The 26,679-nt window shown below is 41.5% G+C and overlaps 1 protein-coding gene across 1 annotated transcript in view; it reads left to right on the forward strand.

The window, feature by feature from the left end:
- The window catches only part of sgsm3 (small G protein signaling modulator 3), a 195,117-nt gene that overhangs the window by 80,860 nt on the left and 87,578 nt on the right, over positions 1 to 26,679 (forward strand). Inside the window, exons 6-9 of the mRNA XM_072588388.1 lie at positions 8,739 to 8,846; positions 9,393 to 9,536; positions 14,840 to 15,035; positions 24,997 to 25,142. Of these exons, the coding sequence (XP_072444489.1) occupies positions 8,739 to 8,846; positions 9,393 to 9,536; positions 14,840 to 15,035; positions 24,997 to 25,142 (594 nt within the window). The remainder of the gene's footprint in view (positions 1 to 8,738; positions 8,847 to 9,392; positions 9,537 to 14,839; positions 15,036 to 24,996; positions 25,143 to 26,679) is intronic.

The following is a 26,679-nucleotide window of genomic DNA, read 5'->3' on the forward strand; positions in this document are numbered from 1 at the left end:
TCCATACACGTACCACCCTCTGCATGAAAAAGTTGCCTCATAGGTCTCTTTTATGTCTTGCCCCTCTCACGCTAAACCTATGCCCTCTAGTTCTGGACTCCCCAAACCCAGAGAAAAGACTTTGTCTATTTACCCTACATGCCCCTCATAATTTTGTAAACCTCTATGAGGTCACCCATCAGCCTGCGATGCTCCAGGGAAAACAGCCTCAGCCTGTTCAGCCTCTCCCTGTAGCTCAGATCCTCCAACCCTGGCAACATCCTTGTAAGTCTTTTCTGCATCCTTTCAAGTTTCACAACAAGTTTCCGATAGGAAGGAGATGAGAACTGCACACAATATTCCAACAGTGGCCTAACCAACGTCCTGTACATTCGCAATATGACCTCCCAACTCCTGTAATCAATGCTCTGACCAATAAAGGAAAGCATACCAAACACCTTCTTCACTATCCTATCTACCTGCGACTCCACTTTCAAGGAGCTATGAACCTGCACTTCAAAGTCTCTTTGTTCAGCAACACTCCCTAGGACCTTACCATCATGTTTATCAGTCCTGCTAAGATTTGCTTTCCCAAAATGCAGCACCTCACAATTATCTGAATTAAACTCCATCTGCCACTTCTCAGCCCATTGGCCCATCTGGTCAAGATCCTGTTGTAATCTGAGGTAACCCACTTCGCTGTCCACTACACCTCCAATTTTGGTGTCATCTGCAAATTTACTAACTGTACCTCCTTATGCTCGCATCCAAATCTTTTATGTAAATGACAAAAAGTAGAGGGCCCAGCACCGATCGTGAAAAACAACCCTCCACCACCACCACCCTCTGTCTTCTACCTTTGAGCCAGTTCTGCATCCAAGTGGCTAGTTCCCCCTGTATTCTGTGAGATCTAACCCTGCTAATCAGTCTCCCACGGGGAACCTTGTCGAAAGCCTTACTGAAGTCCATATAGATCACATCTGCTTCTCTGCCCTCCTCAATCCTCTTTGTTACTTCCTCGAAAAACTCAATCAAGTTTGTGAGACATGATTTCCCAAGCACAAAGCCATGTTGACTATCCCGAATCAGTCCTTGCCTTTCCAAAACCATGTACATCCTGTCCCTCAGGATTCCCTCCAACAACTTGCCCACCACTGACATCAGGCTCACTGGTCTATAGTTTCCTGGCTCGTCCTTACCACCCTTTTTAAACAGTGGTACCACGTTTGCCAACCTCCAGCCTTCTGGCACCTCATCTGTGACTATCGATGAAACAAATATCTCAGCAAGAGGCCCAGCAATCACTTCTCTAGCTTCCCACAAAGTTCTCGGGTACACCTGATTGGGTCCTGGGGATTTATCCACTTTTAAGCGTTTCAAGACATCCAGCACTTCCTCCTCTGTAATCTGAACATTTTGCTAGATGTCACCATCTATTTGCCTACACTCTGTACCTTCCATATCCTTTTCCACGGTAAATACTGATGCAAAATACTCATTTAGTATCTCCCCTATTTTCTGCGGCTTCACGCAAAGGCCACCTTGGTGATCTTTGAGGGGCCCTGTTCTCCCTAGTTACCCTTTTGTCCTTAATGTATTTGTAAACACTCTGGATTTTCCTTAATTCTGTTTGCCAAAGCTATCTCATGTCCCCTTTTTGCTCTCTTGATTTCCCTCTTAAGTCTTCTCCTACTTCCTTTATACTCTTCTACGGATTCACAAAGGATTCACTTGATCTTTACATATGCTTCCTTCTTTTTCTTAACCAAACCCTCAATTTCTTTAGTCATCCAGCATTCCCTATACCTACCAGCCTTTCATTTCACCCTGACAGGAATGTACTTTCTCTGGATTCTTGTTATCTCAATTCTGAAGGCTTCCCATTTTCCAGCTGTCCCTTTACCTGCGAACATATGCCCCCAATCAACTTTTGAAAGTTCTTGCCTAATACCATCAAAATTGGCCTTTCTCCAATTTCGAGCTTCAACTTTTAGATCTGGTCTATCCTTTTCCATTATTATTTTAAATCTAATAGAACTTTGGTCGCTGGCCCCAAAGTGCTCCCCTACTAACACCTCAGTCACCTGCCCTGCCTTATTTCCCAAGAGTAGGTCAAGTTTTGCACCTTTTCTGGTAGGTACATCCACATACTGAATCAGAAAGTTTTCTTGTACACACTTTACAAATTCCTTTCCATCTGAACCCTTAACACTATGGCAGTCCCGGTCTATGTTTAGGTAAGTTAAAATCCCCTACCGTAACTACCCTATTTTTGTTACAGAGAGCTGAGATCTCCTTTCAAGTTTGTTTCTCAATTTCCTTCTGACTATTAGGAGGTCTATAATACAATCCCAATAAAGTTATCATCCCTTTCTTATTCCTTAGTTCCACCCAAATAACTTCCCTGTGGAGTCCCAACATTCTAGAGTTTCAAATTCAGATAAACGAGTGAAGACAGAGTCGCATATGAGACTTTTACCGTTAGGTAATTGTATAGGCTGAGGACAGAGTTGGCCCAAGTGGACTGAGCAAAAATATTACAGGGCAGGGCGGTTGAAGAATAGTGACAAATGTTGAGGGAGAAAATAAATACCTCTCTCAGTACATTCCTGAGAGGAAGAGGAATTGTAAAAAGGTGAAAATCTTCCATGGATTAACAAGAAAGCCAAGGATAACAGAAAGGCAAAACAAAGGACATATCATACTGAAAACATCAGTGATATTCTGGTGGATTGGGAGATCTTGAAACATTGGTTAAAAATCACACAATACCAGGCTATAGTCTAACAGGTTTATTTGAAACTACAAGCTTTTGGAGCGCTGCTCTGTTGTCAGGTAGCTAGTGGGGCAGGATCATAGGAAACATCAGCAAAGAGTTACTGAAAGCAAAATCGAAACTACTAAGATGAAATATGAACGAAAGCTTGCAGAAAGCATAAGTAGATATCAAAAGCTTCTATAAGTTTATAAAAAGGAAGAGAATAGTGAAAGTAAACGTTGGCTCTTTAGATGATGAAAACGGTGTGGTATAATGGGAAAATCAGAAATGGCAGATGCACAAAACCAATATTTTGTCTCGGGTTTTCACAATGAAGAATTTCTTCGCAACAACTTGGGAAGAGGAACTTGGTGAAATTACTATAATTAGAGAAAATGTATTAACTAAACTGATGGAATTAATGGCAGATAAGTCCCCTAGCACTTTGTAAAAGGCCTACTGGAAACATAAATTTATCGTGTTCATTGGCTCTCCTTGGTCTAACTTGTTACCTCCTCAAAGAATTCTAACAGATTTGTCAGACATGTCCTCCACTTGACAAAGCCACACTGACTCTGCTCCATTTTACTATGTAATTGTATGTACTCCACAACCTCATCCTTAATAGTAGATGCTATTGGCCTATAGTTTCCCATCTTCTGCTTCCCTTTCTTCTTAAACAGAGTATTACATTGGTCATTTTCCAGTCCTCTGGGACCTTCCTTGATTCCAGTGATTCTTAAAAGATCACTACCAATGCTCTACCATCTCCACATCTGTCTCCTTCAGAACTCTGGGGTGTACTCCATGTGGTCCAAGTGGTTTATCCATTTTTAAACCTTTCAGCTTCCCCAACACCACCTTATTGATGGACTCTCTGGTATGCTGCTGTTGTCTTCCACTGTAAGAACTGATGCGAAGTACCTCTTCAGTTACCCTGCCATTTCTTTTCTATTTCTCCAGCCTCATTTTCCAGTGGTCCAATGTCCACTCCTACTCTTTATTTATCTATAAACCTCGAGCAATCGTTTTTATTACTAGGTTATTTTATGCTCGGGTTTCATCTTCTCCCTTCCATGGTTTTTTTTTGTTATCCTCCACTAGGTTTTAAAGGCTTCCCAATCCTTTGGCTTCCCACTAATCTTCACGACATTGGATGCTTTTGCTTTTGTACGGTCCCTGATTTCCCTTGTCAGCCATGGTTGCCTCATCATCCCCTTTAGTGTGTAGCCTTTTTCTTGGGATGAAGATTGGCTGTGCTTCCCCAGAAATTTCTGCCATTGCTGCTCCAATGTTTTTCTAGCTAAGATCTCCTTCCCATCAACTGTGGCTGCCTGCACCCTCATGTCTTTGTAGTTACCTTTACTCAGTTGTAATGCCCCATCTAATCCCCATCAAACTGCTGGGTTAATTCTATCATTTTTGAGAAGATTTGTAGCTCAGGATGAGGTTCAGGTTGTAAGTTTGCTCGCTGAGCTGGAAGGTTTGTTTTCAGACATTTTGTCACCATGCCAAGTAACATCAGTGAGCCTCCAGTGAACCGCTGGTGTTCTGTCCCACTTTCTATTTATGTGTCTTCATCTGTCAAGGTGGTTGATAGCAATGATATCAAACTTACAACCTAATCTTATCATAGCCTCATAGCCTTTCCTTCACCTTAAGCTCCTTAATCAAGTCTGACTCATTGCAAATCACCAAATCCAGAATTGCCTGTTCCCTGCTGGGATCTACCACAAATTGCTCCAGAAAAAAGATCTCATGGATACTCCATGAATTCCTCTTCTTAAGAGCTGCTACCAACCTGTAAATACCTAGTCCACCTGCATATTGAAGTCCCATATGATCATTATAAGAGTGCCTTTTTTACATGCCTTTTCTACCTGCTGGTTAGCTTTCTTCCCCATATCCTGACTACTGCTATGAGGCCTGTACACAACTCTCATCAGGAGTTTTTTGTCTTTGTTGTTCCTCAACTCTACCCACACAGATTCTGTGCCTTCCAATTCTATATCACTTTTTGCTTTCGATTTATTTTCATTTCTTATTAACAACGCAACTCTCCCCCTCTGCCCACCTCCCTGTCCTTTTGATAGATTAGATTAGATTACTTACAGTGTGGAAACAGGCCCTTCGGCCCAACAAGTCCATACCGCCCCGCCGAAGCGTAACCCACCCATACCCCTACATTTACCCCTTACCTAACACTACGGGCAACTTAGCATGGCCAATTCACCTGACCTGCATATCTTTGGACTGTGGGAGGAAACCGGAGCACCCGGAGGAAACCCACGCAGACACAGGGAGAACGTGCAAACTCCACACAGTCAGTCGCCTGAGGCGGGAATTGAACCCGGGTCTCTGGCGCTGTGAGGCAACAGTGCTAACCACTGTGCCACCGTGCCACCCGTAGGATGTACATGATTGGATGTTAAATTCCCACCTTGATCCCCTTGCAGCCACATTTCTGTAATACCCACAGCATTGTATTTCCAATTCCAGTTTGTGCTAAAAGCTCATTTACTTTAGTCCTGTGTTGAGCATCACTCTTCATGACCCTGTCTTGTTACTACTTCTGGAAATGTTAAAGAACTTGTGATGGAGTCCCGCCCTGCCCTGGTGAACCTTCACTGGACTCATTAATGTATATTTGAACAACTGGGGCCCCAGCACTGAACCCTGTTAGAATAATTCAGGAACTTTCAAGATTATCATTGTCATACTTATCCAAACTTTGTTAGATTTGCTTAATTCCTTTAACAGTTTTGTTAACTGCATTGACCCAGCCTCTTGATGTTTAGACTGGATTATCAGTGACATACAGTTAGCACTAAAGGATGTGGAGGCTTTGGAGAGGCTGCAGAAGAGGATTACCAGGATGCTGCCTGGATTAGAGGGTATGAGCTGTCAGGCAAGGCTAGAAGAACTCAGGTTGTTTTCTCTTGAGCAGCAGAGGCTGAGGGGAGACTTGACAGAAGGCTATAATATTGTGAGATGCATAGATAATCTTAACAGTCAGAACCTTTTCCCCAGAATTGAAGTATCTAATACTAGGGGGGGCATGCATTTAAGGTGAGAGGGGGAAAGTTCAAAGGAGACATGAGGAGCAAATTGTTTACACAGAGAGTGGTAGGAGTCTGGAACATACTGCCAGGGGTGCTCGGTGAGGCAGATGGAGTAAAGGCATTTAAGGGACTGTTAGATAAGCACATGAATATGCAAGGAATGGAGGGTTATGGACCCAGGGCAGGCAGAAGGGGTTGTTTTATTTGGCGTCATGTTCAGTATAACATTGTGGGCTGATGGGCTCGTTCCTGTGCTGTGCTGTTCAATGTTCTGTGTAGTACCAGCATGCTCATATGTGAACCATCAAAGTCTGTCCACATGTTTATTGATCTTGAATAGCATCAGGTCTAGGTCGTAAGTCATAGTCATACAGCTGCCTGAACTGCTGTGACCTGCTCCTCGGATGCTGCCTGAAGTGCTGTGCTTTTCCAGCACCACTCTAACCTAGAATCTGGTTTCCAGCATCTGCAGTCCTTATTTTTACCATAGAGTCATACAGCGCAGAAAAGGCCCTTTGGCCCAATGTGTTTTCACCCAAAATCCACATGTACAGTTTGGAGCACTGTTAGGAAATAGGGATCTGCAGTGGAAACCTGGGAAAACTGATAGTTCTCAGCATTCTTGTTCCACAAAATACAGTAATTGTCGCACTGAGATCAGCTAGTTCAACATAGCAAATGTGGGACTTTATATCAGTCCCACAGCAAATTGTCTATCTTCTGAGACTTTGAGGATCTCCTTCCCTTTCTTCATTTAGTTTCCTCTCTGGCATTCATTGTTAACACAACCCTACAGAGAAAATGCAGCACATAAATAGACTGTTCAGTAAAAGCAATTCATTTGTGGTCCACATTGGCACATCTTTCTATCTCTTGATTCACTTCTCTCTCCAATAATTATCCAGATTCCCCTTAAATCCACGTATCTTGTTCACCTCAGCTACTTCCTGTAGTAATGAGCAGCGTGCCTTCTAATTTTATTATTGGCTTTGTGGCCTGTGCACTGCAGTGATTTCTGGAATCAGAAGTCAGTGTCAAAATTGACATGCCAATGACGATCGCAATGTGCAGAACATTGAAGCTTAGAGGCAGCATTGGTAGTGAGTACCACATTCTCATTAGTTTCTGGGTAAAGAAGTTTCTTTTGAATCCTTTACAAGATATTTTAGGGCAGAATCTGAATAACCTGGGCCAAGGCACAAAATCTGGCAGAATCACATGGGATTCAAGACACCTCTCAATGTCAGAAGCATCAGAGTTCCAATCATCAAGATGAGATTATTGCCAGGGATCAGTGAGAGACCTGTTAACAGGGCTTATTGCTTGTTGTCACCCTCATTAACTGCAAAGCTTGCCTCATTCTATCATACCATAAGGTGGATAGAAACTAGCTGCTGAGAATTCTTGACAAGGAAGTCTGAGTTCCTCTGCTCTGCAGTCTTGGACATCAAGCACCAATATTTCAGGGAATGCTCCAGGGCTCTGACCATGCACATAGTTCATAGGTGTTGTTATCTGACATGTGCCAGCCCCTCTCCACCTTCATGGAACATCTATCTGCTTAGTCAAAGCCTCTGTAACTTCATTTCTATAGTTTGCAGTGCACCTGCAACTATCATTAGAATGCTACTTTAAGGGCATTTCGTGTACAAGGGCAGGCTGGAACAGATTACATTTCCAGGCTGCTAGTTCACTTTTAGTGCTCATTAAACGCTCAGTGGGCGGCACGGTGGCACAGTGGTTAGCACTGCTGCCTCACAGCGCCGGAGACCCGGGTTCAATTCCGGCCTCAGGCGACTGACTGTGTGGAGTTTGCACGTTCTCCCCGTGTCTGCGTGGGTTTCCTCCGGGTGCTCCGGTTTCCTCCCACAGTCCAAAGATGTGCAGGTCAGGTGAATTGGCCATGCTAAATTGCCCGTAGTGTTAGGTAAGGGGTCGATGTAGATGTAGGGGTATGGGTGGGTACACTTCGGCGGGGCGGTGTGGACTTGTTGGGCCGAAGGGCCTGTTTCCACACTGTAAGTAATCTAATCTAATCTAATCTAATCTAAACCAGTGATCACTCACTTGATGCCTCCCTGGGTGCTCACAGTATCTCTGTCTTGCTTTGATCCCCTCAGCTACAGTCTGTGTGAGCCACTCATGCATCTTTTGTCTAATTTTTAAAAAAAAACACTCGGGGAGTTCAAAGCTGTTTACCAACTGCTCCTTGAAATGGCAGAACATATCAGGGGCTGAATCATCATCCTCTGCTTCGTACTATTCTGAGATGCCATTCTATTTGCTGTTGTTTATTCCCCATTACTAGATTCTGTCGTGAATGTTTCCTTGGACAACTTCCATATTTTCCCAATTTTTCATCCCTCTTCTTAATTTTCATTGTTAGGTGGCCAGTAGAGAGCCTCTTTCAAAGTGATTGATTCTTTATTATCATTCTCCAAATGGATCCTGCTTCTGCCTTATAGATGGCTATGCCATTCAACTTCAAATTTTGCAAGTTTTCCTACTTTGCCCTTTCCTACTGAATCTTTGCTAAACAATACAATGTTTAAGTCCTGCCCTGAATTTTCTGGAACCAGTCTCAGTAATCCATACTGCACCTGGTTGTTGGCAATGTACTATTGCCTCCAGGTCTCCCTCCAGTTTAATGTCAAACATTATACACATGATTGTCCTGCCAGTTTCCACTCCTTTTTCACAGTAATTCATTATTTCTTGAAACCATCCTTAAGTTCCTGTTGAACAACATTGAATTCCCTGGCCATTTATATCCTACCCTAGGTTAGTCTGCCTGATGCTCTTCTTTTCTGTTTCTGTAAGTTTTAGGCTTGTTTAGTTTCTTGTAGGTCCCACTACAAGTCCAACCTGTTTAAAGCCTTTAAGGCCTCTTGCTCTGTGCTAATTCTTTTCTCTTATTTTGCTGGTATTCTTTTCACTAGATCTGGATGCGATTGTCAGGCGCTCTGCAGAAAAAGCGGAATACGGAAACCTCATACCGTGACATTGCCAAAAACAGCTCCAATGATGGGAGTATTGCAGCCAAACAGGTGAGATGAATGAGGCCATTACAAAATGGCTTACATTTATATAATATCTATAACGTTGAGGAGGAGGTGTAATGCAATAAAAATGTATACCAACGTGCAGACGGAGATGGTGGGAGAAATGACCAAGAGCTTTGTCATGAAGGTGGAATTTAATGAGGGTCTTGCAGCAGGAGAGACAGAAAGCTAATGAAAGAAGTTTGGGATGAGAGTTCCAACTGATGAAAAGCCTAGCCAGTGGTGCAGTGAATGGTGGGCATTTCGAGACCGAAGAGTTCTGGAAAGGACAATAAAGCTGCCGCGTGTTCTTTTCGACAGTAAGTGTTTAAATTGGTAGGGGAGCAGAAAGACTAGGAGGTACAGACACAAACATTACCAAAAGTAGTGATGCAAGTTTAAAAAAAAACATTAAAAAAGCAAACAAAGTACTGCAAATGGAATCTACCAATTTTATGTGGGAACGATGATTTTTGTGGCAGCATTGATGGTTGACTGCCGAGAACAGGTTAGTATTTGGGAGTCAAATTGCCAATTTCTTTTCTGTTTCAGATTGAGAAAGACCTACTGCGCACAATGCCAAGTAACACTTGCTTCTCCAACATAAACAGTGTTGGCATTCCAAGATTACGAAGAATCCTACGTGGGCTGGCATGGCTATACCCAGAGATTGGATACTGTCAAGGGACCGGAATGGTACAGACTTTGTTTAAAACATACTCTTCTTTGTTCTTCATTCCTTGAAACTCTCATTAGATGAGAGAAGACAATTGGATTCATCAAAGCCCTTCAAATACAGCCTCGTGCTCCAGTCCTCTAGATAGTTCTGTTCCATAATGAACTCAAAATTTTGCAGGGAATTTGAATCAAATGTGTCTTCAACCTTAACATTTCGAAAAGAATTAAGTCAAGAATTATTTTTATGTCTAGTTTGTGAAGTGTATCAACTGCCTTCAGCAATTCAGATTATAGTTAACTTGTTAACCCAAGTCTGATGCTTTACTGAATGGATCAGTGGAAGCGAAAGAGATAAGTTGCCAAAGCTTGTCATCTTGGACTAATTAAGACAAATGTCAGAATGACAAATTATAAATTATCACAGCAATTCATACCACAGGAGGAACGAGATTAGTTGGCTAGTTGACTCTGTTTGATTGAGGCAAATCAATGGAGTCATACAGTGCAGAAAAGGCCCTTCCACTCACTAGTCTCCAACGACAAAAGCTGCCACTAAAGGTGTGCTAATCGCAATTTTCTGCACTTGTTCCATGCCCTAGAATGATATGATACTTCAGGTGCTCGTCCAAATGTTTTTAAAAGTTGTAAGATTTCCGGCTTCCACTACCTTCCCAAACCATGCAACTCAGATTCCCACCACCCTGTAAGTGAAAACCTTTTTTCTCAGATTCCCTCTGAATCTCCTGCCTCTTACTCTTATAGTATGACCCTTCAACCAAGGGGAACAGCTGCTCCCTGTTCATGCTATCCATACCCCTCTTATACACATCAGTCATGTCCTCCTTCAGTTTTCCCTGCTGTAAAGAAAACAATCCAATCCTTTCTTGTCTCTCCTTATAACCCAATTTCTGCAACCCAGGCAAATCCTGGTGAAGCTCCTTTGTACCTGCTCTAGTGCTATCATATTCCTCCTGTAGTGAGCTGACCAGAACTGCAGACAATATTCCAGCTGTGGCCCAACCAATGATCTGTACAACTCCCATTTTACCTTGCTTTTATACTTTCTGCCACAACTGATGAAACCAAGTGACTTACATACCATCTTAACTGTCCAATTCATGTGCTCTCCTGACTTCTGGGATTTGTGAATAATTACCCCAAGATTCCTCGGAGTTATCCAGTGTCCTGCTGTTCTTTATATACTCCCTCATCTTGTTTCTTCTTCCAAAGTGTCACTTATCAGATTTAACTACCATCTACCACTGCTCAGCCCATCTGATCAATCCATCTATATCTTTCTATAGCCTACAACCGTCTTCTTCACTATTAACCTCCCTATTAATCTTGCTGCCTTCTGCAAACTTGTTGAACATTTCCCCCCATGTTTTCATCTAGATCATTTATGTATATAATAAACAATAAGGATCCCAGCACTGATTCTTGTAGCACACTACTGGATACTGGCCTCCAGTCACTCAAACAGTCTTCTGTCACTACCCTTTTTACCTATTATTAAGTCAGTTTCTGATCCATCTTGCCAAATTAGGCTTCATCGAAGTCACAGGTATTTCAAAAACGCTGCAAGATTTGAGCATATTTCATTGTTGTTGAAGAGAAGGGGTCTCTGCTTATGAATATATATCATTTGTAGCAAACTTAAATGGGCCATGACCCAAGCTCGAATGGTGATCTTGGAATGGTGGTTGTTACAGCAATTAATGAACTCAGAATTGTTTGGCAATACAGTTTAATTGTGGATTCACAACTAGCAGTAAATGATTTATTTTGAGTTTTACAAGCTCATGTTGATTGCTTACAATCTGCATGAAACACACTGAAAATAATATCACACATTGTTCAGTTGTATGCAACTATGGATCGGTTAAGCAATCTGTTTCACGCTGTTTCACACAATTGCAACTCCTGTGGTAGCTCCCAATATCAGACTGGTAAGTAGTCTCCCTATCACACATTTAAACCATGTGGTAGGAGAATTTCATTGTCAGTACAGCACCAGATACATGGATGTATACCACAGCAATTGCTGGTTCAGCATGGTCCATCTATTGGTTGTTTTAGGAGGAGTAAATACTATTTGGATGAAGGGTGGTATAGTGATGTTCACTGAATTTAGTAATCCAGAATGCCAGGCCAATACTCTAAAGACAACAACAGAAATTGCTGGGAAAACTCAGCGGTTCTGAGCTCATCTGTGAAGAGAAAGCAGATTTAATGTTTCTGGTCCAGTAACTAGGGAAATGTGTTCAAATCCAACCATGGCAGCTGGTGAAATTTGAATAAAATAAAAAATGTGGAATGACAATGTAGCTTTTTAACGTTGTGTTTTCATGGAATGCGGGTGTTGCTAGCTATTTATTGCCCGTCCTTAATTGCCTAGAAGGGGATCTGTGGGTAATTTACTGCGAGTCTGGAATTAAATGTTGGCTAGACCAGGTAAAGATGGCAATTTCCTTCTGTAAAGGATATTAGTAAGCCAAATGGGTTTTTCCAACAATCTGCAGTGGTTTCATAGTCATCCTTTAATTCCATGCTTTAATTGAATTCAAATACAGATTCCCAGAACATTATCTGGGTCTCTAGATTAATAGTCAGGTAATAATATCACTAGGCCATTGCCTCCCCAAGTTTCTCTAAATATTCTGAAAAAAATGTTTTCACCCAGAGGGTATTGAGCTTTGGGATGCACTGCCTGGGACAGGCAGGAACCCACACAAGTTTTATAAAAGTACTTGGAGGAAAACTTGAAATGTCATAATAGTCAAGGCTGGAAAGTGTAGATTTAGTGTAGCTTTGGCAGTGATGAACCAAGGATCTTTTCTCTACTAGGTGATTCTGTGATTCAAGCCCTCATTTTATCAGGAAGATTAAAATTCTATATAATCAAACAATAGTTAGTTTCTTCTTGACAAAGTCATTTTAGTGTAATAGTTTTAAACAGCATGGAAACAGACCCTTTGGTCCAACTCTGATGTACCTGTCTGAACATCTTTTAAATGTTGTAACTGTACCTGCATCAACACTTCCTCTGGCACTTCATTTCACAGATGAACCACCCTCCTCTCACCTTAAAAATGTGCCCTCACACTGGGGAAAGGAACTTTGCTATTCAGCTTATCTATTACCCATCATGATGCTCCCAGTGAGAAAAAGTCCCAGTCTATCCAGCTTCTCTTTGTGATAACTCAGTCCTGGTACCATCCTTACAAAACTTTTCTGCACCAATAATTTCCAAAGTTCATGAGCATAAGTTATTAATTAACATTACAATGAAGAATTGTGGATGCTGGATATCTGAAACAAACTCTGGAGAAACTCAGTGGGTTTGGCAGTATTTGTGGACCGAAAACAGAGTTAACATTTTCAGTCCAGTAACCCTCCTTCAAAATCAGAAACATCTAGGAAAAGATAGTACCAATGTCAATTAAGGAGAGTCGAGAGGGGTAAAAGGAATGAGCAGATCAGTGGACAAGTAACCTGGAAAGAGAAAAAAAGAGTTGAGCAAAGAAAGGGACTATTGAAGTTAAGCCAGCGAAGATGATGATTATAGGGACTATATGCCATTGAAAATGTGTTGGCTGTGCTGAAAGCAGCCCGTTTCAGGACAAGACCTGGGATTGTGGGGAGAATAATAGACATGGATGCAGAGGTGATCATGCTCTGAAATTATTAAACTCAAGTTGAGTCCTGAAGACTGTAAGGTACCTTAGTAGAAGATGAAGTTTTGTTCCTGCAGCTTGAGTTGAGTTTGGCTGAAGCAATACAGCAGGCCTGAGAGAGAAATGTGGGCATGGGAAAGTGATGATGTGTTGAGGTGGGAGTCACCTGGAAGCTTGGAGTCATTTTTATGGACAGAATGTACGTGTTCCACAAAGCAGTCACTTAGTGTAGAGGAGACTACATCATGAGCTGTGATACAGTAGACTAAATTGATTTAAAATTAGATTTATTGTCTTGTGTATTCAAGTATAAGAATACAAGTATAGGAATACAAGTATAGGAAGTGTACAGAATCACTGCTTCACTTGGAAAGTGTGTCTGGGGGCTTGGATGGTATGAGGGTAAACAGATAAGTGTTGTACCTCTGCGAGTGAATGGGACTATGCCGTGGCATGTAGGGAGGCATTGGAAGTGGAGGAGGAGTGGTCCAAGGTGTCCCAAAGGGAACAGTCTCTGTGGAATGTTGACAAGGGAGGGGAGGAGAAGAGAATGTGTCTGGTGGTGGCATCCTACAGGAGGTGGTGGAAATGGCAACTTTGGATGTGGAGGCTGGTGAGATGGAAAGTGAGGACAAGGGAAAACCCTATTATTATTGTGGAAGGGAAGGAAAGGTGCGAGGGCAAAAATGGAGGAAATGGGGTTGGACAAGGCTGAGGGCCTTTCAAACACGGAAGCAGGAATCCTTGGTTGACGAAATCTTGGTGGGGGTGGTGGTGGTGTTGTTTGACCTCTACTTTATGAATGCTAACTGTCAGCTGTCAGACACCACCTATCGCCCCAGACCCTGATGCCATCAACGAATATCAGGGTGTTGTCCCCATGATCATCACTAACCTCTCCATCTGGGGATATCTCTTCCATCTCCTCTCCCAAAGAGTCCAAGCTCATTTTCCCCAACCCCGCACAGCCCCCATCTACTTTTCCCAGAATCCACAAACTGAACTGCCTGGGCAGAACCATTGTTTCATCCTTATTTCTTTTTACCAGGACTCTATTTATTTTTCTCCTCTTGTTCATTCCCTCCCACTTACAACTTTGATTCTTCTGACACTTTGCAGTCCAGTTTGCGAGCAGTAGCTGTCTTTTCATTATGGACATGTAGTCGCCCATCAGAATGGCCTTAGAGCTGTCTGCTTTTCCTTTGAAAGGAAGCCTTGAACTGTCCCCATCTGCCACCAACCTCTTCTGCCTGGTTGAGCTCATCCTCACTTCGAACAAATTCTCATTTAACTCCTCTCATGTTCTTCAGATCAGTGGTGTTGCTACTGGTACCTGTATGGGCCCCAGTTATGCCTGTCTTTTCGTGGGTATATTGAACATTCCTTGTTCCAGCCCTAGTCTGGTCTCTCCCCAAACTAGTTCTCCAGTACACTGATGACATTATTGAAATTAGAAAAAATTATCAACTTTGCTTCCAATTTCCATTCTTCCCTGACCTTCACCTGGTCCATTTCTGACTCCTCCCTTGACATCTTTGTTTCTATTTTTGGGAATAGGCTGACCACCAACATCCATTACAAACCCATCAACACCTACAGTTACCTTGACCTTGATCTCAGAACTAACCTGCTTTATTTGCACAGGTTGCAGCTTGCCTGCTGCTGTTCCTGGAAGAGGAGGATGCTTTTTGGATGATGTGTGCCATTATTGAGGACCTGGTTCCTCCTTCATATTTCAGCACCACATTGCTGGGTGTGCAGACAGACCAGCGGGTTCTGCGTCACTTGATAGTACAGTACATTCCCCGACTGGACAAACTTCTCCAGGAGCATGACATTGGTAAGAGAAGCAGTAGTTTTGATCAAACAATCCTCACTTGGCAGATTGACGATATATTTGATTTGATAGAAGTCAAAAAACACATTAATGTAATATATCTTCAACTTATGCTGTGTGCCCACTTCCTGTCACAGGCCTTAGACACACAGCATATACTTCTCCTGTCCTTTGTTTTGTGTGGTATAATTACTTGCAGTATCTCATCCTTATGAGATTCAGCTTTTACTTCTGTGTTAATTGTACCTGTCAAGTCCCTCTATAGTCAAAGATTTTAAATAATCCACTAGTGAATCTTCCACAATACTCTTAGTCACCTCCAAAGCCAATGTCAAATCTCACACAATAAACTTCATCATAACACTGCTGCTTTATGCCCTGAATCATTCTGTAGCCATTACTTTAACAAGAAAGATACATATCCTTTTAAATCTGGTGAATTCCACAATCTCAGGTGAGCCCCAGTAGTTGTCACCAACTGCTGATAGGGACTTTGTTTGATAGAGATAATAATTTTATTTGTTTTGATTTTTACAAAGCAGTCTCTTACTGAAACATAAGTATGCAATGCTGCAAAGTTTACTTTGACAGTGAAACTCAAGTTTATTGCAAAAATAATGAAGGTAAAAATTGAATAATTCTATCTCTTTATAATATCATTTCAAGCATTTTAAACACACAGTGAAAGTATAATCCCACTGACCCCAAAACATTCCTAAATATGTTGAAAATAATCAAAGTAAATTTATAGTAATCAAAACACTATCCCAGTACAGTTCCCAAAACGTCACTCATGTAATACTCAGCACCAGAAGACTTGCACCTAATGCCTTGCTGGGTTTAAGTCACTTACAACTTCAACTTGGAGACTGTAACTGTGATAGCTGCATTCCGGAGCTGAGCTTCACTGCACTCAGCTTTAATTAGCCTTTTCTGGGTTCTTATCCTAGTGCCTCTGGTCTGGGACTAACACGAACACGAAAGATAATTTAATTTACTAAATCTATCATTCCCTTGTTGGAGGAGCTGGCACTATGCAAAGTTAAAAGCTAATGTTGTTAGAATTCTTTGATGAAGTGACCAGGAAGGTTGATGAGAGCAGTGTGGTAGACGTAGCCTATATGAATTTCAGTAGGGTCTTTGATAAGGTTCCAAATGATAGGCTGCTCTGGAAGGTTAGACCATCTGGAATCCAGGGATAACTGGTAAATTGGATACACAATTGGCTTGATGGTAGGAAGCAGAGAGTAATAATGGAAGGATGTGTGTCAGACTGGAGGCCTTTGGAGAAGTATGCCTCAGGGGTTGGTGCTGGGCCCATTGCTGTTTGTTATCTATATCAATGATTTCAATGATAATGTATAAGATATGATTGGTAAGTTTGCAGATGACACCAAAATAGGTGGTATTGTGGCCAGTGAAGAAGGTTATCAGAAATTGCAGCAGGATCCTAATCAGCTGGGGAAGTGGGCTGAGAAATGGCAAATGAAGTTTAATAAAGACAAGTGTGAGGTTTTGCATTTTGGAAAGTCAAATCAAGGTAGGAGTTTCATGGTAAATGGTAGGGCCTTAAGGAGTGTAGTGGAACAGGGGACATTGGAGTTCAGGTACACGGTTCTCTGAAAGTGGAGTCACCAGTAAACAGGGCAGTGAAGAAGGGTTTTGGCACACTGGCCTTCATCAGTCAGGGCATTGAGTATAGACGTTGGGAAGTTAAGTTGCAATTGTACAGGATGTTGGTGTGGCCGTACTTGGAGTATTGTGTTCAGTTTTGGTCACCTTGCTATAGGAAGGATGTTATTAAACTGGATGGAGTGCAGAAGAAATTTACAAGGATGTTGCCTGGACTCAAGGTCTGAGTTACAGGGAAAGTTTGGACAAGATAGGACCTTTTACTTTACAGCATAGGAGACTGAGGGAGGGAATCTTATAGCGGCGTATAAGATCATGAGAGGCATGGATAGGGTGAATGCACTCAGTCTTCTTCCCAGGGTTGGGGAATTGAGGACTAGAGGGCATCAGTTTTAAGGTTAGAGGGAAAATTATAAAAGGAAACCTGAGAGGCAACTTTTTTACACAGAGGGTGCTACATATATGGAATGAGCTGCCAGCAGAAGTAGTTGAGGCAGGTACATTAACAACATTTAAAAGGCATTTGGACAAATACATAGATAGGGAAAATTTAGAAGGATATGGGCCAAGTGCAGGGAAATGGGGTTAGCGTTGATGGATATTTTGCTCGGCATGGACCAGTTTGGGTCAAAGGGCCTGTCTCTGTGCTGAAGGACTCTATAACTCTATGAAGCTAAAAGTTGCTGTAACAGATGTTTCTCTTAAGCTTGATAAAACCCAGATTCCAGAACACTCTGACAACCCTTTCTGAGACCCCATTATTTTCCATGCTAGATCACAAATAATCTAAAATAAACAAAAATCTGTTAATGCACAAACTTACTCACATTCCAGCCAAGCTTCAAAAACTGTTTTTAAAGAAATTGCAGTGGTTACAGATATATTTACAAGTTAATTATTTACTTCAAACACACTAAAATCACCAGTTACTATCTCAAACACAGACCCACACTCTCACCAAATAACATTAAAAAGTATACCTGTAAATCCCAAACTTTACATCATAAGGTGAGCACTTCACATAGAGGGGAATGGAATTTTGAAACTCTTTCTCCCAAAAGCTGTTGAGGCTAAGATAATTCAAAAATTTTAAAACAAATGAATAGATTTTAATTTGATCAGAGTATTAAGGATTATGCAATTCATATGAATGAATATGCTTAGATGCATGTGAATTGTGATCTTATTGATTGGCACAACACGCTCAGTGGGCTAAATGGCCTACTTTGATATTTAGGTTTTTAGATCCAGTGATCTAGAACAGCCTTTGTCAAACTTCTGAATAATAAATAGCCATATGGCTTTTTTCTGCCCACTGTTCCTCAGTTGTCGATTGCTATTTTTGGGGTGAGTATTTGCTCCAGCTCTGTTTCTTATTATTGGCAAAACATCCAAATCATCATAGAATCATAGAATCCCTACAGTGTGGAAGCAGGCCACTTGGACTGTTGAATCCACACTGATCCTCCAAAGAACACCCCACCCAGACCTGTTCCACCCCTGCATTTCCCATTGCTAATCCATCTAGCCTGCCTATGATGGGTAATTTAGCACGGTCTATCCACCTAATCTAAATATCTTTGGACTGTGGGAGGAAACGCACACAGACACATCATTTACAGTCCACATTTGTAAAATGCATAAATCTGTCAGCATTTTTATGTTTCTACCTATCAGTACTCCCACTTTCAAATCAAAGTCTGAATCCTAAAACCAAGCCAATTGCTTTTATTTCCAATTCCTAATGCAAGAGCACTGGCAAAAATGAACTGCAGAGTAGTGTAAATCATTCAGGCTGGAGTTGTCATAAATATGTGCATTTCCTTTGTGACCATTTCACTGCCATCATGTTACAAAATACTTTTGGTACAGCAAGTCCTACTACTCACCTTTCTTCCCTGAAGTGAGTCTATCTTCCTCTCTATCTTCCTTTCACTTGTAAGCTTTTCTAGCTTCCCATTAAATGTATCTATGCCAGTCACTCCAACCAGTCCATATTGTCATGAGCTGTACATCATGAGCACTCCATGGATATTCCCCTTTTCTCTCCCACTCCTTTTTCTCCTGAGTTTTTGATGGAATGTTTCTTAACTGATTTATATTGAAGCCACTTATTTTGATATCCCCACAAATGGAAATATGTTCCCTCAACTCACATTCTCAAACGTTTTCATAATCTCAAGATGTCAATAAGGTTAGTAGTTACTTTTGAGCCCTGGCCTGTTCAATCTTTCCTGCTAAGTATCAGTCCTAAGTTCTAGAATTATTCCAGTAAATCTCCTGTGTGGGTAGAATACTCCTGTATTTATCGTCATATACCTTAATTATTTAATTTTGAATTTCTTTTTGTAATTATATTTATCCATTTCACCATTTTTAGAATGACAGAATAATTATAGGTTATAGAAAACCATCTGCACTAACTGTCTACAAAAGCAACTGAACTCATACCACTCACTCACCTTTTGCATTTGCTCCTGCAATTATTTTCTTTTCAAGTCTATATTTAATTCTCTGTAGAAAGCCAGAATTGAATCTGCTTCCACCTCACTCTTAAAGATCTAATCATCTGTCGTTTAAAAACAAAATTTCTCAAGTCACCATTAGTTCTTTTGTCATTGATCTTAATTTGATGTTCCCAGATTTTGACCTTCATCAATGAAAACAAGTCATCCAGTTAGTCTGCCTCTAATGTGAACAGCCACAACATTATCAATCTGTCTATGTAACTGCAGTTCCTCATTCCTGACACCACTCTTTCCAAATTTTTCTGTACCCTTTTTGAAACCTTTTTAACATTTTGAAAGTGTGCTGCATAGAATTGAGTACTCCAGTCCAGCCTGAAAAAGCCTTTTATAAATGTTCATCCTCACTTCCTTGCTTTTATACTTAATGTCTCTACATAGAATAATTCAGCACAGGAACAAACCCTTCAGTCACCATATCTGTGCCGACCATGATACTTGAAATAACTCCACAGAGGCCAGTATCCTGTCACCCTTTATTTATAGATGGAGAGTCCTTGACACTGATGGAGCTCCCTCAGAACCAGCTCTGAACATGCAGAGCCTCTGGCACTCCTGTTTTTTTTTCGTTTTTACCCCCACACTACCGCCTAACTGCGGTAGTGCTTACTTATTCCCTGCACCCATGTTGTGCGTGTGCTGGTGTGAGACACAGTGAAACTCCTGTTTATATATGTCCACCAGGGCTTCATTACTGGACCAGATTAACAGCCTCAATCAGGGAACTCATATATTCTATGAGATCCACCTGATTAATCTTGTTACAACCACAACAATACTATTCTAAACTAATCCCATCTGATTGCACATGGTCCATGTCCTATATTCTCTGCCAGTTCGTGCGTCTGTCTAAATGTCTCTTCACATCCCCTGGCAACACATTCCAGATACATACTGTCCTATATTGTAAAAACACTTGTCTCACACATCTCCTTTACACTTCTCCCAGTCCACCTTAAACCTACATCCCAAAAGACCCATGGCCCACACATAAAGATCCTACATATCTTTTTAACCCTTTGAGTGAAAGTGCAATGTTGGAAGGCTAATTAGGTTAGATTAGATTCCCTACAGTATGGAAACAGGCCCTTCAGCAAAACAAGTCCACACCGACCCTCCGAAGAGTAACCCACCCTGCCTAATGCACCTAACACTATAGACAATTTAGCATAGCCAATTCACCTGATGTGCACGTGTTTGGATTATAACAGTCTTTGGCAGTAACTGGAAAAATTAATTTAGGGACAGCTATTTGATGGTTTTAAAAGGCTCCCACTTAAAAAGACTCCCATGTCTGAAAACCAGCATGTTCTTGTGAGGATGAAAGATAAGGATGGCAAGATTTGGGTGCCTTGGATGATGAGAGATGTTGTAAGATTAGTTAAAAAGTAAAAGGCAGCATAAGTAAAGTTTACGAAATAAGATCTTTGAGGGTTACAAATGAAGTTGAAAACTTAAAAAAGAAATTTAGGGCTAGAAAGGGCTATGAAATATCTTTTGGATTAAGGAGGATCCCAATGCATACATTAGAAGCAAGATGGTAACTAGGGAAAGGGTAGGTTCACTCAACAACATAGGAAATTTATGTGTGGAGCTAGAGGAATTGAGTGAGGTGAGTCTTGAGAAGATTTGTAGCTCAGGTTGAGCCACACCCTGAGAAAAGGAACAGAAAGTGGCTTCACCACAGGAAATGACATCACCAACTCAAAGAAACCCAAACATATAAATAGGAAGCAGGAATTTTCAGAAGTGCTTCGCCTGAGGCCCACTGAAGATGTTACCTAGTAGAGTGACGAAACATCTGGAAATGAACCTTCCAGCTGAGCGAGCAAACCGACATCCAGAATTGAGTGAGGTGCTTAATGAATACTCTATCATTATTCAACAAAGAGGAAGACATTGGTGGTAAGTTTAGAGAGGAGTTGGTTGATACTCTAAGGAATGTTGATATTAAAAACGTGGGTGTCTTGAAAAACATTAAGATAGATAAGTCCGAAGGCCCTAATGAAATCTAACCCAGAACACAGATGCAGACAAGGGAGGAGAATGCTGAGGCCTTGACAGATATCTTGGTATCCTCTTTAGCCACAGGTGAGTCCCAGCAGATTGTAGAATAGCCAATGTTGTTCCTTTGGTCAATAAGGTCATCAGAGATAATCTAGGCCTGTGAACTTTACATCAGTGGTGAGGAAATGATTGGAAAAGATGTTGTCTACATGGACTTTACTGAAGCATTTGACAAGGTCCATCATGATAGGCTGGTCCAGATGATCAAATCTCAAAATCCATGGTGATTTGGCAGGTTGGATACAAAATTGGCTTGACCATAGAGACAACTGTTAGTTGTGGAGGGTGTTTTTCTGATTGGAGGTTCGTGACCATTGGTGTTCCACAAGGATCAGTGCTGGCACTTCTCTTGTTTGTAATATATATGGATGATTTTGACAAAAATATTAGTGGTCTGATTAGTAAGTTTGCAGATGACGTGACAATTGGTGGAACTGTGGAGGGTGAGGAAAAATGTCAAAGCACACAGCAGGACATAGATCATGTGGAAAGTTGGGTGGAGAAATGGTAGATGAAATTTAATCCAGATAAGTGTGAAGTGTTCCTTTCTGAGAGGTCAAATGTCAGAGAAACTTATATAGTAAATGACCCAACCCTTAGGAACACCGATGTACAGAGGGACCTTGGGATTCAAGTCCGTAGCTCCCTGAAAAAGATAACCTAAGTGGAAAATGTGTTTAAGAAGGCATATGGTATGTTTGTCTTCTTCAATCAGGGCATTGAGTATAAAAGTTGGTGAGTGGTGTTTCAATTGTATAAGACTTTAGTCAGGGCATATTTGGAATATTGTGCACAGTGGTCACCATACATTGGAAGGATGTGGAAGTTCACACAGTCGGCACGGTGGCTCAGTGGTCAGCACTGCTGCCTCAAGCACCGGGGATTCTGGTTTGATCCCAGCCTCGGGGCAACTGTCTGTATGGAGTTTGCACATTCTCCCGCTGTCCACGTGCTATCCTCCAGCTGCTCGAGCTTCTTCGCACAATCCAAAGATGCAAAGTTAGGTGAATTGGCTGTGCTAAATTGCCCATAGTGTCCAGGGATGTGTAGGCTAGGTGCATTTGTCAGGGGTAAATGTTGAGTAATAGGGTAGGGAAATGGGTCTGGGTGGTTTACTCTTCGCAGGGTTGGTGTGGACTTGTTGGTCCGAAGGGCCTGTTCCCACACTGTAGGGACTCTGATTCAGAGAGGGCGAAAAAGTGGTTTATCAAGATGTTGACTGGATTGGAGTGTGTTAGTTATAAGGAGAAATTGGACAAACTTAGATTGTTTTTACGAGAGTGTCAGACTGAGGGGTAACCTGACAGAAGTATATAAAATGATTAGAGGCTTGGATTGGGTGAATAGTCTTTCTCCCAGGGTGAAAATGTCAAATACTCGGGACACAGGTTTAAGGAATGACAGGGAAAGATTAAAGGAGATGTGCAAGGCAAGTTTTTTAGACAGAGATAGTGGGTGCCTGGATGTGCTACCAGGGGAGGTGGTGGAAGCAGCAACACTAGAAAAGTTGGAGGCATTTAGACAGATACATGAACAGGGAGAGAATAGAGGGGTATGGATGTCCAGGCAGATGGATGTCCAGGCAGATGGATGTCCAGGCAGATGGATGTCCAGGCAGATGTAATTAGTTTAAATAGCATCATGGTTGGTACAGGCATAGTGGGTCAAAGTGTCTGTTGCTATGCTGTACTGTTGTATGCTTTATGTTCTAACCTCAATCTCCATCTGCCCTATCATTTTCGTCAATTTGTGAGCATACACACTCCAGGTCCCTTTGCTCCTTATAAAATTTTACCCCTTTTCACATTGCCTGTCTTGATTCTTCCGAACAAAATGTATTGCTTCGATTTGTTAGACTCCATCTACAGCACACCTGTCCATCCCACCAGCTTGTCTGCATCCTTGTGAGCTCTGTCACTATCCTCAGATCACAATACCTCTTAAGTTTTCTGTCATCTGAAATTTTTTTGATGTTGTGCTTTGTACAGCAAAGTTCAGGTCATTAAATATTAAGAAAATGAGTAATTCTCCCACTTATAGTACCCAACTATACGTCTTCCTCCAGTTCTGCATTGTTACACTGTTTTCTGTCAGTCTTACAACTTGGGATCCACAAACCCACCCTTTTCATTTAATGTCTTCAGTATTCCTGACAAACCCTTTTTATGCCAATTGATCACCTGCCTTTTGGAAGTCCATGCAAAGGTCTGAGCTGACTTTCCCCATTTGTGCACACTGTGTCCTAATAGTACTGTAGATGTCCATACATCCCAAGGACTGCAGTGGTTCGGGAAAGCAGCTCACCACCACCTTCTCCAGGGCAAGTAGAGATAACCAATAAATGCTGGCCTAGCCAGGGATATCCACATTCCCTTGAACAAATAACAACGACTACTGTGAATTTTGTCTAGAAATATAATTTATAACTGTTATCCTGCCACCACGATTAAACTGCAGTTCTCTGCCAACACCATTAAGAAGTCATAGAGTCATACAGCAAAGAAGCAGCTCCTCTGCATTGTCATCCTTTACTTCTTTCTGTATTTGCTCCTTTTTATTCTCACACTGACTTCTCTCTTTCCCTCTCCTGGATTCTGTCACCTCACTTCCTGTTTTTGCTGAATGAGAGCAAAATACCACAGATGCTGGACATTTGGAGGTGTATCGAGATGGTGGCAGAGGAGAATGGGCCCAATAGTAAAAGAAGGCGGCTGAAAAGTGGCACCTTCAATATTGGCTGAGTCCAGTGTAGACAGCAGGAAGGTGGTGGAGAAGGGATGATGGTGGAGGTATTGTTGATGATTTGGTTCAGGACGAATAGACTCTCTTCAAGCTATATCTTCCTATATTTTTTCTTATTCTTTAAGCTATTCAAAATGGTGTCAGATGGTGGTGACAGTTAAAAAGCTATTCACTGTATTTTGCTGTCTTTCTCACTGTAAAATACACGTGACAATAAAATCATTCATTCATTACCGGAAGTAAAAACAAACAATGCTGGAGAAACAGTTAAGTTGATGTACGGCCTAGTTTTGTCATTGTTCTTATTTTTTTCATTAATTTATGTTATGTCTTTATTAGCTGGCTTGTTCTTGCTACTTAATGGGATATATTTCACCTAAATTTGTTTTGCATTTGAAGTTCTCTCCACTTATTATTTATGATTAGATTAGATTCCCTACAGTGTGGAAACTGGCCATTTGGCCCAACAAGTCCACACCGACCCTCCGAAGAGCAACCCATCCAGACCCATTCCCCTACATTTACTCCTGACTAATGCACCTAACATTACAGGCAACTTAGCATGGCCAATTCACCTGACCTGCACATCCCTGGACTGTAGGAAGAAACCGGAGCACCCGGAGGAAACCCACACAGACACGGGAGAATGTGCAAACTCTATACAGGCAGTTGCCCAAGGCTGGAATTGATCCAGGGACCCTGATGCTCTGAGGCAGCAGTGCTAACCACTGAGCCACCATGCTGCCCCCATTACAAATTGCTAAGTTTTTCCCCTGTTGTAGTTTCATCTCATTAAAATGTGCCACTTTCTTACTTTGATTTGAACATTATTATGTCTTGCTTGATCTTTAGGTTGTAATTACTGTTGCCTAGATGTTTCTCACTGCTACTTCCTCTTATCAGTATCTAGATATCATGTACCCCTTTTGCTGCTTACGTGGCCATTTATTGGTGAAGGTAAATTATTCTAATTTTATCCTGTTTTGTTTTTCCCATAGAGCTGTCCTTGATCACTCTGCACTGGTTTTTGACTGCCTTTGCCAGTGTTGTGCATATCAACATACTTCTCCGAGTCTGGGACCTATTCTTCTGTGAGGGCTCTGTTCTCCTTTTCCAGATCACACTGGGAATGCTCAAATTGAAGGTATGTAGGTTATCATGAGGATAGTAAGTTGGGATTTTTGGGAATATTTTCCAGCTCTTTTGGAGCTGCTAAGAACATAACAAGGATTAGGAGCAAGAGTGGGCAATTCAGCCCCTTGCTTTGTCTTTTAGTATGATCATGGCTGATCTCATCTTGGCTTTAAGTCTCACCTCCTTGTAATGAGAGCATTGCAGCAGCCATTCTTCTTGCTGCATGCCATGTTGAGAAAACACATGGAGAGCACGATGGGAACAGTACAAGCACAAGCTTGAGTAACTGGACATATCTTGGAAATGGGTATTGTAGATTTAGTACCTCTCATCAGTAGAGATGAGTAGGGTGATTGCACACATTGATCCTGGGTCTGAATGGTGTATACTTTCTGATTTTGAGTCTGAATAATGGATACTCCCTCTATACTGTGTCTGAATAATATACACTCACACAAATACTAGGTCTGAATAGCAGACCCTCACACTGATGGTAGATCTGAACCGAAAATACTCTTTTCCATTTATGTGTGGGTATACATAACCACTATCATACATTGTGTGATTTAATTGTGTGCTTCCAATTAAACCTGTTGGACTATAACCTGGTATTGTGTGATTTTTAACTTTATACACCCCAGTCCAACACCGGCACCCTCAAATCATCACATTATCAACTCACTTATATGGGTGTTGCACTCCCAGTAAGGCTCACTAGGTGGCAGTATGAGCCTTGTTTCCTCCTCCACATCACAAGGCTACCCAAACTGAATTGCTCGGATCAAATTCCTCAGTACAGGCTGGGTCTGTATTGAGGAATTTGACTGTAACCCTCTGGACTGAGGCAATGTGAGTGTGGGTTACACCGGTAATATTAGTAGAAGTGAAAATAAATATCTTATAGGAACAGGAGTAAGCCAGTTAAGCCGCTCAAGTCTGTTCTGCTACTCCTTAAAATCGTGGCTGATTTGTGGCCTAACTCCTTTGGCCCTTAATAACTTTTGCTTAATAAAAAAAAATGTTCCTGCATCCACTGCCATTTGTGGAAGAGAGTGCCAAATATTTACTACCTTTTGTATTTAGAAGTGCTTCCTAATATCTCTCCTAAACAGGCTGGCCTTAATTCTCAGACTGTACCTCCTATTGTGTGCGAGTCCCCAACCAGTGGAAATAATCTATCTCCCCTGTCTTTCTGTCGGTATCTTGAAGATTTCAATGAGATCACCCTTTAACCTTCTATCTACTTGAGAAAACAGCCCTAATTTATGTAATCTCTCCCCTTAAACACTGAAGTCCAGGTATCATTCTTGTAAACAATTTGTCAATCAATAATAATTAATTAATGATGGTGGTTCAGTCAGTTCTAATAATTTATTAGTAGAAAACTAGTAATCAGTCAGTAATTTGTTAATTAGTCGGTCAGTAATAACTAACTAACAACAGCATCTGGTAAGTTAATTAAATAGTGGCATAGCCCATTTTGTGACGTTACTATCTTGAAGCTGTTTTTGTGAAAAAGCTATGAAGCAGTTCATTTGGGAGGGTGC

The sequence above is a fragment of the Chiloscyllium punctatum genome, chromosome 18 (genome assembly GCF_047496795.1).
Source record: "Chiloscyllium punctatum isolate Juve2018m chromosome 18, sChiPun1.3, whole genome shotgun sequence".
Taxonomy (NCBI): domain Eukaryota; kingdom Metazoa; phylum Chordata; class Chondrichthyes; order Orectolobiformes; family Hemiscylliidae; genus Chiloscyllium; species Chiloscyllium punctatum.